At 41.8% G+C, this 15,687-nt stretch overlaps 1 protein-coding gene across 1 annotated transcript in view; it reads right to left on the bottom strand.

Annotated features, from left to right (window-relative positions):
• Positions 1–15,328, bottom strand: part of INPP5F (inositol polyphosphate-5-phosphatase F) — a 44,661-nt gene extending 29,333 nt beyond the window's left edge. Inside the window, exon 1 of the mRNA XM_055804591.1 lies at positions 14,979–15,328. Within this exon, the coding sequence (XP_055660566.1) occupies positions 14,979–15,075 (97 nt within the window). The 5' untranslated portion in view covers positions 15,076–15,328. The remainder of the gene's footprint in view (positions 1–14,978) is intronic.
• Between the last annotated feature and the right edge of the window lie 359 nt (positions 15,329–15,687).

The raw sequence follows: 15,687 nt of genomic DNA, 5'->3' as shown, positions 1-15,687 counted from the left end.
AATCACCATGACTCCTGCAATATGAGTAACATATATGCTGTTCTATTTTTGCTTGTTACCAAGTAGCTATGACCAAATTACAAAGTTTCCAATGTAAAACCCTACCCCACATATTTCAGAAAAAAATACATAATTGTTTTGAGCTACTGTAATTCAGCTTCATGGAGGCTTAATTCTTCCAATACCCATTAGAATTTGTAACTTAAGTGAAATTTTACATGGCTGTAGTGAAATCTAATACAGGTCACTAAGCTAGTTATATAGCTTCAAAAACCTAGCAGAAGTTAACTTTCCGTCCCAGCTCTCTCCTGTTCCTTTCTTAACTACTACTAGTTTCACATCCTCTTCCTATATACGTGCACACGCACACACTTCCTCTTTTTTTAAAAATTCTCAACAGCTATATGGAATATCAAAGAACTAAGTTTTAGGTTTCTGGTTCTCCTACCATGAAGGAATTCCAGTTAAGTATGTAGGAAGTAGGAGAGAAAGCAGGAAGGCAACACCATTAACTGCATAATCTGTGAAGGGTACTCCTCTCAACATGCATTCAAGCCATCACTTGATACAAATCAGTAAGCTAGCATAAAGGTGAAGAGTATCCTGTGGTCACACAGATAAGACATTGTTGATACTCAATAAGAGTTTCTAATAGTGGTGTAGTATCTGTCAAGAGTTCAAGACTGTGGGAAAAAATAAATTCTGTAAGTCAAGTCTTAAGTGAAAACAAATCCTTAAAAGCTATTAATATCTATCTCTCTAGGAGAGAGCAAACTTGCAAAGGAGAAGGTTTTTCTATACCAAGGACAAAGAGTTTGTTATTATCTACCAAAATTCAACTGTTCCAAGGTGGAAGAGTTTCTCCAGTTTTAATATCCAGATAAATAAAATATGTTTGCTCCCAGTATAAGCAGATGAACATCTGGAAGAACAAACTCAGTATCTTAAGGCTACACATCATCCACCTACACACACTTTATTTATAAGACCCGAGTTTCTTCTCAGAAGTTGGAGATCTGCAGATGACAACTCATACTCTGATTTTTTTTCCTACTTATTTCCAAACACTGTGCCCTCCTTGAAGCATTTGTAATTGAGACTTTGCTATTCCAAGAACACACATTTATTCCTAGCTTTCACTATAACATTTACTAGTAAACAACACTTATCTAATTTAATCATTAAATACAAACATTTACATGAGATACAATAGAAATGGTTGAAGTCAGGGTAGATCTAAATTGACCTTATTTAAATGGGATGTATCACATGTGCTTGTATGCACACCCGCAAGAACTAAGAGCAGATGGTAGCACAATTAAAAACAGTATTTGCAGGAGGCAGTACAGAGCTAAAATTAATATGTAACCAGGCTGTACCATTTAATGGACTGCATCTGCAGAGAAACTCCTGGTTCTTCCAGTGGTAAGACTGCTACAGACAGTTACTTGGTCTGTACACAGAACATAGTATGAATCATGCTGTAATTCAATGAAGTTCTTAAGGAGACTAATACAGATAGACGGGCATTACAAATTAACAGTGGCTATGACAGTGGGAACAGCTTCACTTGCCCTCAAACCTTGCTGAAGTACCTAAACTCATCTTGTATCTGCATGCCAAAGAGTTGTGCTCATACAAAACAAGTTCTAGGAACCTGAGATCAGAGTTCCAGTCCAAATAACATGCAAGAGCATCTGTGTGCTGCATGGAAAATCTGTGCTATCACACTTATGAGGATCACAGGTAGCTTTCCTCACTCCAGAATCTTCCACCTTCTTTCCCAGTTCACTCACACAATCTCAGAGTCTTGTCTTCACACCCAGGAACTTTCTACAGCTGTATTGTCTCAGACTTCACGTACTTTTTGCCATCTCTGCAACTGACCTCCACATTCATATTCCACTGTGGGAGCTAGAAACATCAATCAGCCAAAAAAAGCTAGGCACGGGAGGAATTTGAAGAAGCAAACCACTGAAGGCTTGCCATAGCTACTACAAGCTTAGTAATCCAAGATACCATCTCAATCTCGTTAAACCATTGATTTCCTACTACAACAGGGGATATTAGTGGGAAAGCTCTGGATAGTAAGTGAGGTTTTCTTCTAGTAGCTTACAAGAAAAAAAAAAAGAGAACAAGACTTTTTTATTATAGATATAAGGAAAATATAGTTTAGACTTGCCTGCAAAAGCACTTAAGGAGACTGGCACTGCGAACTGCAGGACTAGTGGGTCTTACGAAGCTGTTTATTAGTTTTGTGGGTTACTCTGACATATGTAGCCCTAGACATAATCATACACAATGTCCAAGACTTCTACAGGAATACTTCTCCCCAGTAGTACAGAGGCAGAAGGAGAACTGACTCTAAACTTGGAGTCCTATGTTCACTTAAAGTATAGATGAGCTTTAGGAAAAAGAAAAAAAAATGCGTTTGGAGTTAAACACACAATACTTTAAAAACAGCAAATATGGACCCACCAGCTGGGCAGCACTGGCTCTTGAGATAAGTGTGATTATCAAGCTACTAACAGTGAAAGCTGACTATTTCAAAGTTTTCCATGGAGAAGGCAGGGCACAGGGAAAAAAAAAAAAGGCACATATTTAGCAACACTTGAGGAAATTAACTTCTTTTTCAATGTCCAAGAAAACCTAAATGCAAAGAAGTTTACAGGAGAAGCACCTGTAGACTGAAAAAAATACTAATTGTGGAATCACACTGACTTTTTGGTGACAGTATCACAGGATTATTTTTCTTACACTTGGAAAATTCTCTAGAAATAGTCTATAGCAAAGTATGTGTGACAGCACAGAAGAAAGCTAGTTGTTTAAACTAAATAAAACACGCCTGGTTCTGACCTGATCAGAACTTTGGTCCTCAGTCTCCTGTGCAACAGCCATAGCTCAACTCAAAGTCAACACCCGATCTGATGGATAAACATCACTACAGTAAATACCGATATGAACCTCTTGCTCTTGAGGAGTACATTTCCAGAGTGTAAGATGGATGAACCAAATTAAAAGGTTTAACTATAATTCACCCACCCACCCCCAAAGAATAGGGGCTTTCATGTTCAGTGTGGTTCTATTTATTCTGTTTTGGAAGAAGCTGTCTCCAGCTTTTGGCTAATACTGTAAAATTGTTCCAGACTGTTCACTTGCAGTCATTTAGTCTGCCTGGCAATTCCGGCAGCAGCTATCTTTGGCCACCATCTTGTACCTTTGAAAACCATAAACAACTTAATCTTTGCTTATCTAACAATTCTAAATATACAGAGATCGAAGAAAGCTAACTGCAAGCCTGTCAGAGATTAGTCTTTAACTGTAAAATACGGAATTTAAAAGGCAGCGTAAGGTGGTAGACAGTGATACACGTTACAGATTGTATTTCTATTTTTTAAAGCCAAGGGGGAAAAAGTAACCATACAAAACAAAACTGAAAATCCTCATTTAAAAGTTTTCAGGTAAGAGACATGCAGCCACATTTCTGAATGCTGAAACAACACGTGGCAAGTCTGAACATTTATTTTCCTCCTCCCCCCCCCCCTTTTTTTTTTTTAAGAAATGTCTTATTAAGAAGAATTAACTACCACAAGGCTCTATCGAAGGAAACACTGGACCTTCCTCTACTCCAAAATAAGACTGAATGCTTTTGAGATATAATCTGAAATACAATTTATCAATACCACTACTCTTGTTTCCCCACACTAACCCATCTTCCTATAGACACACTAGTAGTCTAGTGATCTCTTGAAACTCAAGACAGTCAGGAATAAAGACCTTAGAACCTGAAACTGCAGAGCAATGTTGTTAAAACAGGCTTCTGACAGTACTGTGCTGGTGATTATGAGCCCTGTCAAAATAGCCCTTGTCCATCCAAGCCAAAAGTAGGAAGCTATGTACAAACAAAGTCACTATATGCAGCAAGCTGAACCCCATGGAAGATCTTCCCTGACTCGGGGAGTTCTCCAGTGTCCTCAGTATGTTTTAATTTTTAAAGCATTGCCAGGGTTTGATAAGCCTTAACACATGCCCTTAATACTCTGACATATGTACTTGCCTACCAAGTTTTCATTCCCAAGTACAAAATTGTTCATTCTTTCCCTTATCCCACTAACTAAATTCCAGCTATTGAAATAAGCATTGCTGCTTTTTGCTGCTTCCCGTCAGAGATTAACGAGCGCTGAGGACATGTTGCCCTGCACAGTGATGGTATCAGCATTGTAGTTGCAGCACAATAGAGCTTCCGTCACAAATTCAGAACAAAACCAGCTTTGATGCTATTACTTCCACCAGCACCCCTCAGAGCTTACAGCAGTGATGTAGGGCCACGCAAGGACAGATGAAGTTTCTTTAATTCTTTGTATTTGCACAAATGTAACCCTGAAAAAGGTGATACAAAAACAACTTGGAAAAGCATCAAAAGCCAAAAGTGCTTTCTAGCTGTTTCTCCAGTCTACCACCAGCAGAGTTGATCCTAGGTCAGGCACAAATTCTGATAAGAAAACAAACCCCTGCTTTGAGATAAGCCACTTGCTCAACACTGAATTACTCCAGGCAAAGTCTGAAGAGTGTACAGAGGCAGGCTATCAGCTTCCTCTGGGGAGGCAGCACAAAAAAAAAAAAGATTTCATTTGTAGTCACTGGAATCCAGGCCTTACTACTGACAGGCTGCTTGGTTCATCCATTGAATAGCTCTAACTACTTATCTTCCAGTTTTGCTGTAGTTCAGGGAGCATACTCCTCTTACCTTCCTCAAACTTTGCTGGCTTTCAGGAACGGACCTTGGCTAGAAGGTGTTACGCTGAGTACACTGACAGGAAAAAACATACAAAACTTCACTGAACTTCAAGCTCACTTTATATATAAGGGGATAAACACAGACAGAAATGGATACTATTTTTCAAAAATTCTTTCCTCCTGACAGACCTCCCACAATCATTCCCACCATTCAATACAAGTGATTGGCATTCATATATAAAAAGTTAAAGCCGAGAACATTGTAAATAGCCAAAGTAAATCTTTCAGCTTTGCTAATGTAACTTTTGACAGCTGGTATTAACTTTCAGGAGAAAACTTCAATACTATTTTTACATAGATTTGTGATTTTTTTTCTTTAAATTGTGCCTGCTTTAGATCAAAGACAACTACAAGACTTTATTAGCACTGTTCAGCCCTTATGACCTCTTCTGGGTTTTCAGAAGAAAGTCTGCCTCCAAGTTCCAGTTCATCATTGAATAGTGCTCTGAAATATTAGCCAGGATTAAGAGATTACGAATTAACTGGGAAGACTTAAAGAGTATAAACTTGAACCTCCTTCTCTTTTAGGAAATAAAGTACTACTTATGCAAACAAAACTTAGGCTAATTAAGTATTTTTAGCACAGATTTCTAAATTTATATTTAAGCTACTATAATTGCATAAAGATATAGTATTAAGATATTTAGTATTACAAGTACAAGCTCTTAACTGTCATGAAGCGTTAACTTTATTTAGTTGCATATCCTCCCCCAAACTTTAAACAAGTTATCCCTTCAGCTAATCACCTGTTTTAATTATCTTTGTCATTTATACAGCTTGCTCTGCCTTTGTCATAGTCTTGAGAACCCTCGGTCACTTATAATTGAAATGCTTTTGCTCTGAGAGAAATTAAACTACAACTACTCCAACCTGACACACACACAGGCACCTTAAGCAGCCTACACTAGGAGGATTTCAAAAAAATCCATTAGTCTTCTCATTGCTACTACACCTCACAGCCTGGCTACAAAGCCTGCTTATCCTCCAACAATGAGAAGCACCTTTTCTAAACAGTAATTCAATGCAAGTTTCTTACAGAGTGCCTGCCTCAGCTACAGAAGCACACACAACGAAGTACACATCTACCTGCTTGTGTCTAGGAAAAATGAAACGGTTATTTAGTTTCTTTGGACACGTCTCTTCAATATCTCAAAGTCAGCCTAGATGAACAGGAACAGTTCAAGCACAATTCAGGTTGTATAGTGACAGATTTAAATCGGTGGGGATGGGGGCATACAAGTCTGTATTATTGCTGCAAAAGCAGGATGCAAGTCCCAGAGAAAGCACCTAACACAAATGAAACCCAGCTACTCACTTTGATAAAAGAACACTTCTTTGTATTCTGTTGCAGTCATAAAGTCCCCTGAGTCACCAGGCACTGCTAGGGAAATGTAAAAACATGGAAAATGTTCAGTTGTCTGGAGAGTATCTAGCATTACAAGTAATTGCACAAGGAACTCCAGTACTAGAAGTGGTAACAAACTGCTGTTACCAGTTGTTGTCACCAGGTGAAACGTCTCCCCTCCAAACAGAATTTGAGCCTGTAGATCAGTGGTCTCCAAACTTATTTTTAATCACACACCACACCAGTGAAAAGATATTTTAGCATGCACCCCAGATACATGTCCTACTGTACTAATATCACATACATTATAAAACATACATAATATATAAACACAAAAATAGGAGTTTTAAATGGATTAAATAAAATAATTTTAAAATACTGTTTATCTTTATTAATTGTACAAAATACTTTCTTCCCACACCCCAATGAACTGTCTTCTACACCCTCACAAGATGTGCACCCTATTTTAGAGACCACTGCTGTAGGTGGCTAAATGCATGCCACAAGCTGTTAAATGCATTTCAACCACCTGAAATTTGAATCACCTCCTCAGCCCTCCCACAAACCTGTAAATACCATTCAGACAAGTGACCAGCAGTGACTCTTAAAATGCAAGTAGGCACTAAGCCACTGAAGCTCAGTGGTTCTGGGTGGATTTTTTTATTTTGGAATTTCAATTTATTCTTCTACACTGCTCAAGTCCTCTACTAGCACACACATAGTTTCTCAGAAGACACTAAGGTAAGGAAAGAATATCTTTTATCCCTCCAAAAGTAACAACACTGTACTAATTAATATTATTACAGATTAACACACATTCCCACTTTCAGCTGGTATTTCAACAAAGCTCAAGTTTGTGGGTATACCCTTAAAGCTAGGAAAGCAGTAGGCTGTCTATATTTTCTTTTAATCTGATTTACTTTGTAAGAGGGAAATTATCAGAAAGGCAAGAGTTTTTATTCAAACCTACTTACAAAACTGTCAGCCTAAACACTATGTTCACTCATTCTGAAGATACGCGGTTTTAAAATTTTGCTCAACAGTTACAGCTATATCCTAAAGAGAATGCAAGAAAGCTACCCCATCCTCAAAAGATTTTTTGATTACATTAATTAAAAAAGATAAACATTAATTGAGCAAAAGTATGTCACAATTATGAAAAAGTTTTATTTATCACTGAACTGATGTTAATGCTTCCTAAGCACCATGAGAGAAAGGTTTTCCTTCACTGTCACTTTTTCTTTTCATTCCATAATTAACTTTCCTCTCTGACTGCCCAACTAATCAAATTCAAAGCAGAAAAAAATTATGGATTGGGAACAACCAATTCAAACACAAAATAAGAGAGTTATACTCAAAACTTGACATGTGTTTCAAGAACAGAAAGTAAAGGATTTCATGCCACACATAGCTTTTTTTTTAACTGTTGGGGAAAAATTGACTAATCAAATGACAAGAAGCAATATATCATTCAACCACCACTGGAAGACACAGAATCACTGAACGGTTTGGGTTGGAAGGGACCTTAAAGACCATCCCACTCCACCCCCCACCACAGGCAGGGACACCTGCCACCGGACCAGTTGCCCCCAGCCCCATCCAGCCCGGCCTTGAGCACCCCCAGGGATGGGGCACGTACCACCTCTCTGGGCAGCCTGTGCCAGCGCCTCACCACCCTCAGGGGGAAGAATTTCTCCCTAGTATCTAATCTCAATGTCCCCTCTTTCAGCTTATAGCCATTCCCCCTTGTCTTGTTACAAGGATGTGTGGCAACAAGCCCCTCCCCGGCTTTCCTGTCGGCCCCTTTAGGTGCTGGGAGCTGCCCTAAGGTCTCCCCGGAGCCTTCTCTTCTCCCCGCTGAGCAACCCCAGCTCTCCCAGCCTGTCCTGGTAGGAGAGCGGCTCCAGCCCTCCGGTCATCTTCGTGGCCTCCCCTGGTCACATCAGCGTAGGGAAAAACTTAAGCATTAGTCATATGTGGGAAAGTTGCCGTTTTTCCTAAACTGAGAAACGGACAAGGAGAAAACAAACTGGAAGTTAACAATTAATGACAGATCAGCACATTTGCCACTTACATTTTGCAACTACCTCTTGGGCAAGGTCATATACTTTTAAATTTGCTCAGAATTCTGTTTTGCACAGTGCTGGCACTTTATACCATTTATTTTAGCATCTCAGTATGATCTTGCTTACGATCCCTAACATTTTATCAGAAATAAAGACTTAACTACAGTACTCAAAATAGACCATAAGTTTTCACACTCAAAATGCCTTGTTTTCAGTTTTTCAAAGACACAATGAACACTGTTTCAGGGCTTCCATTCAAGTAAGATTTCTCCCTTATAAGGAAAACCTAAGTGTTCAAATGGAACTCAATTTCAATTCAGCTTTCAGGGGAAAAAAAAAACCAAACACAAACAACCTCTCTCATGTTTTATTGGGGGAGGAATTACAGATGTTTGGAACAAGAATATAAAACCGATCATTGAGTATCAATGTTCCTGTTTACTAAAGCAAAGCTTTCATAAAAAAAGGGTTTTGCACTATTTCCAAATTCCTTCCCTAGAAATCTGTCCAACAACTTCTCTTCTTGACACTCCATTCCTATTAGCTTCCTATGAAGACCTGTGAAATGCAATGATTTTGACAAAGAAGGATATAATTAGAATATGATCAGCTGATAGAAGTGATGACTATCAGCTGGAAGCCTTAACTCCACAGACAGGAATCCGAGCACTTCATAAAAGGTTTAAGCAGAGGGAGAAGAAGAAACCTGCAAATACCCATAGGAACATCCCTCCTCAATGGACTGTTTTCATGTTCTATCTTACAACAAGTATTGTCTCCTGGGTAAGTTTTCTGCAAATGATTCTTGTAAGAATAAGTGATATGGCTAAACCACAACTGAAGATAAACTGGGAAAAGGTTGTTGTTGTTTAATAAATAGGAGAGCGGGTTTTCAAGAAATACAGATTTAGTTGTGCATGTGAATTTCTTAATTAGAGTAACCATACACACTTTTATAACAAATCCAGAACAGTTGATGAACTACTATAAATGCGATTTTAAGAAGTTTAACACTTGATGAGAAGCAAATTTTGAATTACCCAATTTGTATCTTTTTCTCTCAAAACCTCTACGTATATTAAAAATTCACATTCTTTATAACATGAATCATGAAACCTCTGAACACTGACAAAAAAACCCCCTCTTGTCACTAGTCACAAATCTTTGAGACATCTGAGGGGAAACAAGTACAGTCTGCCAAACTGTGAGCCTTGAGTCTTAATACACAACCCTAGCATAATGGTTTTCTGAAACACAAATTCAATATTTAATAAAGCTACAAATTAAGACCTGTTTGATATTGCACTGAAGAACTTGCTTCTAAAAGAAAATTCCAAACCATCTGAGAAGTCTCACAGTTTGAGGGAAGTATTTAGTGGAAGTTACTGTAAAGTCCTTTGACATCTCAGGGCTCCTGGTGGACCTCCCATACAGCACAGCAGTTTGGAAGCGAACCAAGAGAAAACATTCTCTTGTTTTCAGCCTCACTCTTTTGTTACCAGCAAGCAGCCCACTGCCCACCACATCACTTCCTAAAGTTACCCAACGCTGTCTGGTCTTAAATTTACACCCTCCAGCTTAAACTACAGCATTAACCATTCTTTCTGTGGTATAACTTCAGCAACATAAGGTCTCTTCTGTATGCTTAATAGTATCAATTAAAGACCATTAAAATATTTAAAAAAAAAAATCACATTCCAATCAACAACAGTTGTTTTGTAAGAACATAAGTGGCATAAGAACACAAATGGTCACCTTTTCCTACAGTTCAGTTGAAAACTTAAGTCACTTAAAATGCTAATGTTTCTTTACACATACAACTGAAATATCACCCACACTGTTAAACTGTGAAAGAACCTAGTAAGAACAACAGTATTCACAGATCAAAAAACCACAAGACATTGATACAGATGCAAACCCTTCTTAGTTTAAAGGCTGCTACCTGTCAGTGCCTTCTGTTCTAAGTATTTCAGTTGCAGTTACTGTGCCATTTCCTATTCATTATTTAGTTAATACTAGCCCAAAGACATGTCTGACCTCTGCAGCAAAATATAAACCACAAAAATCCACCTGAATTACAGATCCACTTTAATCGGGGGGGGGGGGGGGGGGGGGGGGGGAATGTCCAGGAGCAACAGCATATCAAACTTAAGAGGTTTTTCATGTATTTATTTCAAACCTGAAATGTTTTCAGTGTGAGCAGTAATCCAAGTCACCTATGCATTTGAGCTGGGACAAGTTTGCCATTTCCAGATGTCTTGATATAAGGAAAAGGGGAAGAAAAAAAAGGGGGGACCAGGAACACTCTTGTTACATTCAATTCATATAGTCATCTGCTACTAAGACGCATCAAGAAACCAAAGGAACATCTCACTTCAACATTTATTTAATTTTCACCAGGTTAGGATAGAGCATACTACGACCCACTGAAGTCTCAGGTTTAGGTTTACTATGCTCTGTAAAGAGAATCATGGATGGAATTAAAAAGTAGATCTTAATGAAAGTAGAAAATTTCTCTCTGGTAAAGAAATTTGAGGATCTCACCTCACAGCCAGAAGCTACAAAATTGACTAATGTATGTAATATTCTGTCAGATGAAGGGATATACAGCACCCCACTCCTTTCCCCTAGTCACCTCTGCTCTCTTCTGTGAGAGGGTACAAGCAACAACAGCGATCTAACTGCTCAAGATTTTTTAAGCATACATTCTTGCTGGGTTGCAGCTAATACAGATCAGTTCTGACATCTGGTTTGTCACATACGTCACAAGTATGTTGTGCTGACAGCTAAGTGTACAGAAAAGAGGGAATAGAATGAGCAGGCAAAGGTGAGAAACAGTTCAGCAACCACTGTAGCTAAAGAGTGTCAAAAAACAGTTTGAGGTTCCTTATGAAGTAACCTGAAATAGGGAGGTAATTTTTCTGAAGCTACAACTGCCTCCTCAGGAATTCATTTTCCAGAATAGACAGGCAGTTTCAAGACATACTGCTGAAATTCAGGAAGTCAGTTTGGTATGAAATACTTCATTTGGTAGCACGAGTTAGCAGCATTCAGGCCATCATCCCTCAGCACCATGCTTAGGACTGTTCTGTAGTCTTAAACCTACTGATAAACCTATTGATACCAGTGGCATTGCTCCTTACGCTATTCATAAGGTCTTCACTTGAGCACATACAGGCACTGGACTTCAAACAAAGGAACTGCTCTTCTGCTCCAGTCTACAATCATGAGGAACAGCTTGGGAATTCTGACATGCAATTCCTACATGCCTCCTGTAATGCCTTTGAGGAGTAAGGCATGCGCACGTAGTTAGAATATTAGATGGCCTTACGATTCATGATTCAGAGAAGATTTCACACATCAGACTATGACACCCAACCTGAAATCTGTCCCCTGATCCTCTGAAAATAGTATGGCAACATGTCTCATTAAAAGTATTCAAGAGTCATTGCTTTAGTTGCTGATTCACAACCATTTATAACAGATGAAAATCAGTACTGTAATACTAATTTCCTAAAGCGTTTAAAACAAACAAGTGCTCGTTTGGCTGTAGTTACAACTCCAGAGGTAAGGCACACCTTACCACCACCTTACTCTCACAGCCCAAGGCAACCGAGTCTTCAGGCATGAAGTCCCCAAAAGCTATGTTATAATAATTCCAGTCTATGTATCACTTCATCTCATGTTTTGGTTTTTTTCCTCCAGGGTGGTGGGAACCAGCATTACTACTAGTACTACTATTCCCAATCCTATTCAATATGGCACTACTGCCCAAAGTATTATTGACAAATACAATGGTAATATAAGTTTTCACCCCATAGTCTCATTCCTTTTTCTGCTGATAAGCAAATTGCAAGAAGTCAGCGTTTTCACTTTTGCTCGTTCCTATATATCTATCTACATGCATATATAAATAAATAACTTATACTAACAATATCAATAAAACAATGTTTGTGATCTGTGTAGAACTACCAATCAGGAACAGCCAAGCCGAGCGTAAACAGAGTAAATCAAGAGTGAAATTCCAATCAAGATCTGACGTAAAATATTTAAAGCACAGGTGAACAACCCATGTTTTTTCACTACACTAAGGAAAAAAGTATACTGTAGACAGCTAAATTCCTAACAAAATCTATGATGCCAAAATGATTCATGGATTTCCTGCAGGTGACTCATTAGTGCTTTCACTTCAGAGAAAAAAACCACCAGAAACATCTTGTAAACACAGGCAGACATCCTTTAAACTAGGGCCAGCCTCAGACTTTGCTTACAGCAAATATTTACCAAGTTATTTTTGCCTTTTTTAATTCAAGCTGTTCTCTCCATGATTTGAAGAGGTCACAAATCCAGCTTTCAAGATGAGCAGATTTCTGAGCATGCCTTTACAGCTGAAGGAGGAGAGTATTATAGACCTTAGCATCAGCTCTTTAGGTTCAGACCCATCACATAAAGCAGTACTTTGCAAGGTTTGCCAATATTATCTATTTCAGCCCCTGAATGTATAAAGATTAATTCAGAACAGCCTCTGTGGGGCAGAATAAAACCAAGGGCTCCAAAACCAAGTAAAGACACAGTTACATTAGAGCCTTTTGACAGACTACTAAACATGTCAACAAACACAAGTTATGACTTTGCTTTTTTTAATATGGCACTGACTCATCACACAGTAATCCATTTACTCATATCCGGACAGTGGCCTTGATTATAAATGGTCAAATGCAATAAAATTGTAAACTTAAGGATATCCAGCTTTGTTTTAATACAAGCAAGAGCTACCGATCAAAGAAATACTTCTTGCAAAAGAACTGTTTCTTTCTTGGGCTTATTTTCAACATATTAAGGTATTTCATTTCACAGCCCTAGAGCCCACTTTCAGTAAGATGATCCACAGATAGGGTTGGACAAACAAAACTACAGACATTGAAATGGGAAAGCATGACTAACAATCAAGAGTTTGAAGCAGACTAAGAGAATTCAGTGTCATATTACCTTTCATTAATCTGTAGGTCACATACAATAGGGATCACATGCATACTGACTGAAAATTTAAAAGGTAGGCTAAGGACAAAATGCTGCTGAGCAGCACGCAGATAAACTGCTGGGCACTGGCAAAGCCTCCATGAAGTTAATGGTCTTCAAAAGAAAAAAAAAAAATCACAGCAATGGCTGCATGAAAACAAGCAACTGAATGCTTTTAAAATTAAAGCCTTCAAACGCTATCTCCAGAACTGCAGTTCACTAGTCTGCCTTTATTACTCTGGGTCCAGTAAGAGCTTTTATGCCTAGGCAGATGATTATAACCATCGCAAATCTAAAACTGATAGTTGGGGTTTTCCCCTCCCTGTAAAAAACATGTATTCCATTGACTAGCAATATTGTTTGCTAGCATAACATCAAGTATTTTATAAGGTGATTGATAAATCAAAGTGTTACTGGACTTTGAACCATAAGTAAAGCTGCTGGACAAAAGTCACATTAACTTGAGATGGACTGTAATTTTATCTAAAGGATGTGAACAAGTTGCACTGACAAGACATGACTCAAGTATGAAAACATAGCACAAGAAAGACCAGTATGAAAAACAGTTTTTTGGATAAATACAGATAACAATGGTATTTGATGTTTACATAGAAAGTTCTTCCAGTCAGTCAAAAAAAGCTGAAGCATACTGTACTCAGCCAACCTGGCCATACGCATGCTTAACTGGCTTTTTTGGCATAACACAGATCCCAGTTTTAGAGAGCTGTAAGTAACATCTGTGGAACCTGTCACACATTTGGTGAAGCATCTAGCTATTCTGAGTATTTTTAACTTCTACACAAGTACACAATGCTCCTTTACATCTAAGCTACATGTATTACTCAAAGCAAGCCGATTTCTAGGGATGGTATTTCATTTTACAGGCACCTTTACTGACTAAGCTCTCCAGCAGGGTCTTGTAATTAGCACTGCTGCAAAATTTCCATTAACATAACTCGGTATATCTGCAGGTTTTGTTCCTACTGCCGTCTCTTCAGCCTGACAGTAACACACATCGTCCTCCTCTGCGATTGTCAGCTATGCTACCTATAACCGCTAGAAGAACTGGAGAACATCTCCCAAGTATAGACACCTGTTCAGTTCCTCCTGGAAGGGGGGACCAGGGACTGCGTTTATCCAAAGATGCGCTCACCACTCAGAGACACTTGCAAGCATCACTTACATAAGGCTGGCACCAACACAAGATGGCCCTTCTGATTTACGGATGCTCCCATCACGGTGACCAGATGCCTCCCAACGTTACCGACTACCGGGCTGCGCGGGCAGCCCCACTGTCGTGCACAAAGATAAACACCCCGCGCAAGGATGCGGACGAACCCGCAGGAGGCGCTTCTCCCGCCGGGACACCGGCGCCGGGACACGGGTGACCTCCCGCCCCGCGGCTTGGCCCCGCGCACCGGGCACGGCGGCGGCCCGGGCTCGCCCCGCGGGGGCTAAGGGAAGGCGGCCGGTCCCGCCCGCGGAGGGCCGAGGTCCGCAGGACCGACCACCGCCGCCGCCGCCCCCCCCCCCCGCCCTCAGCCGCGGCTCGGCACCGCCGCCCGCCGCGGTCCCCTCAGGGGGCAGCGCCGCCGCCCTTCCCCTCAGCGCGCTGCCACCGGTCCCTCCCGCCAGCGGCCCCCGGCGAGGGCGCCCCGGGCGGGTGGGTCGCGGCCCGCCTTGCCTCACACAGGAAGCGGGCACGGAGGCGCGCCCCGCCGGCCCCAGCAGCCCCGGCCCCGGGGGCTCACCGGCTCTCAGCTGCAGGCTGCCGTCCCGCCGGCTGCACCACAGCGCCCGCTCCCCGCTCTGCAGGATGTAGTGGTCCTTGGCTTGGAACAGCTCCATCCCCGCACGCCGCCGCCCTCCGTGCCGCCGCCGGGAGGGAGGGAGGGAGGGAGGGTGGGTGAGCGGGGCGCTCCCGCCGCTCCGCAGCCGCGCGGCTCCCGCGCGCGCACGCCGGGCCGAAAGTGGGAGGGCCGGGCTGGGGCGCGCTCCCGAGCCGAACGCGGGGGCGCGCAGGCGCGCTGCCGCACAGAGCCCAGCGGGTCCCGGCCAAGGGCGCTTCCTCGGCCGGCTGGGCACGAACCGCGGTTCCGGCCCCGCCGCCGCACGTGACGCTGCCCGTCAATGCCTCGCTGCGCGCTTAAAGGAGGAACGCGGCGGTGGGCGGGGCTTGCGAGGGGCGGGGCTCCCGCTGCTGCCCGCCCCCCCCGGCGCTCCCTTCAGGCCGCTGCCCTCAGCTGGGGCCCGCAGGGGCACCGGGAAGGGGGGGGGGATACCGGGCCGGGCTGAGGCGCAGCGGTGAGGGGGGAGGTGGGGGTGGTGACGGTGAACGGTGACACTGCCCTCTCCTCCGCCGCGGGGGAAACCGGCAACAACCGCCGGGACGGGCTGGGGCTGTGGGAGAGGCGCGTACCGTCCCCTCAGCGCCGGCGCTGCCCAGCCTCGCCGCTCTCC

This window comes from Falco peregrinus, chromosome 1, assembly GCF_023634155.1.
Source record: "Falco peregrinus isolate bFalPer1 chromosome 1, bFalPer1.pri, whole genome shotgun sequence".
In the NCBI taxonomy this organism is placed as follows: domain Eukaryota; kingdom Metazoa; phylum Chordata; class Aves; order Falconiformes; family Falconidae; genus Falco; species Falco peregrinus.
Note: the sequence above shows the minus strand (reverse complement) of the source record. Positions and strands in the feature narration are given on the sequence as shown.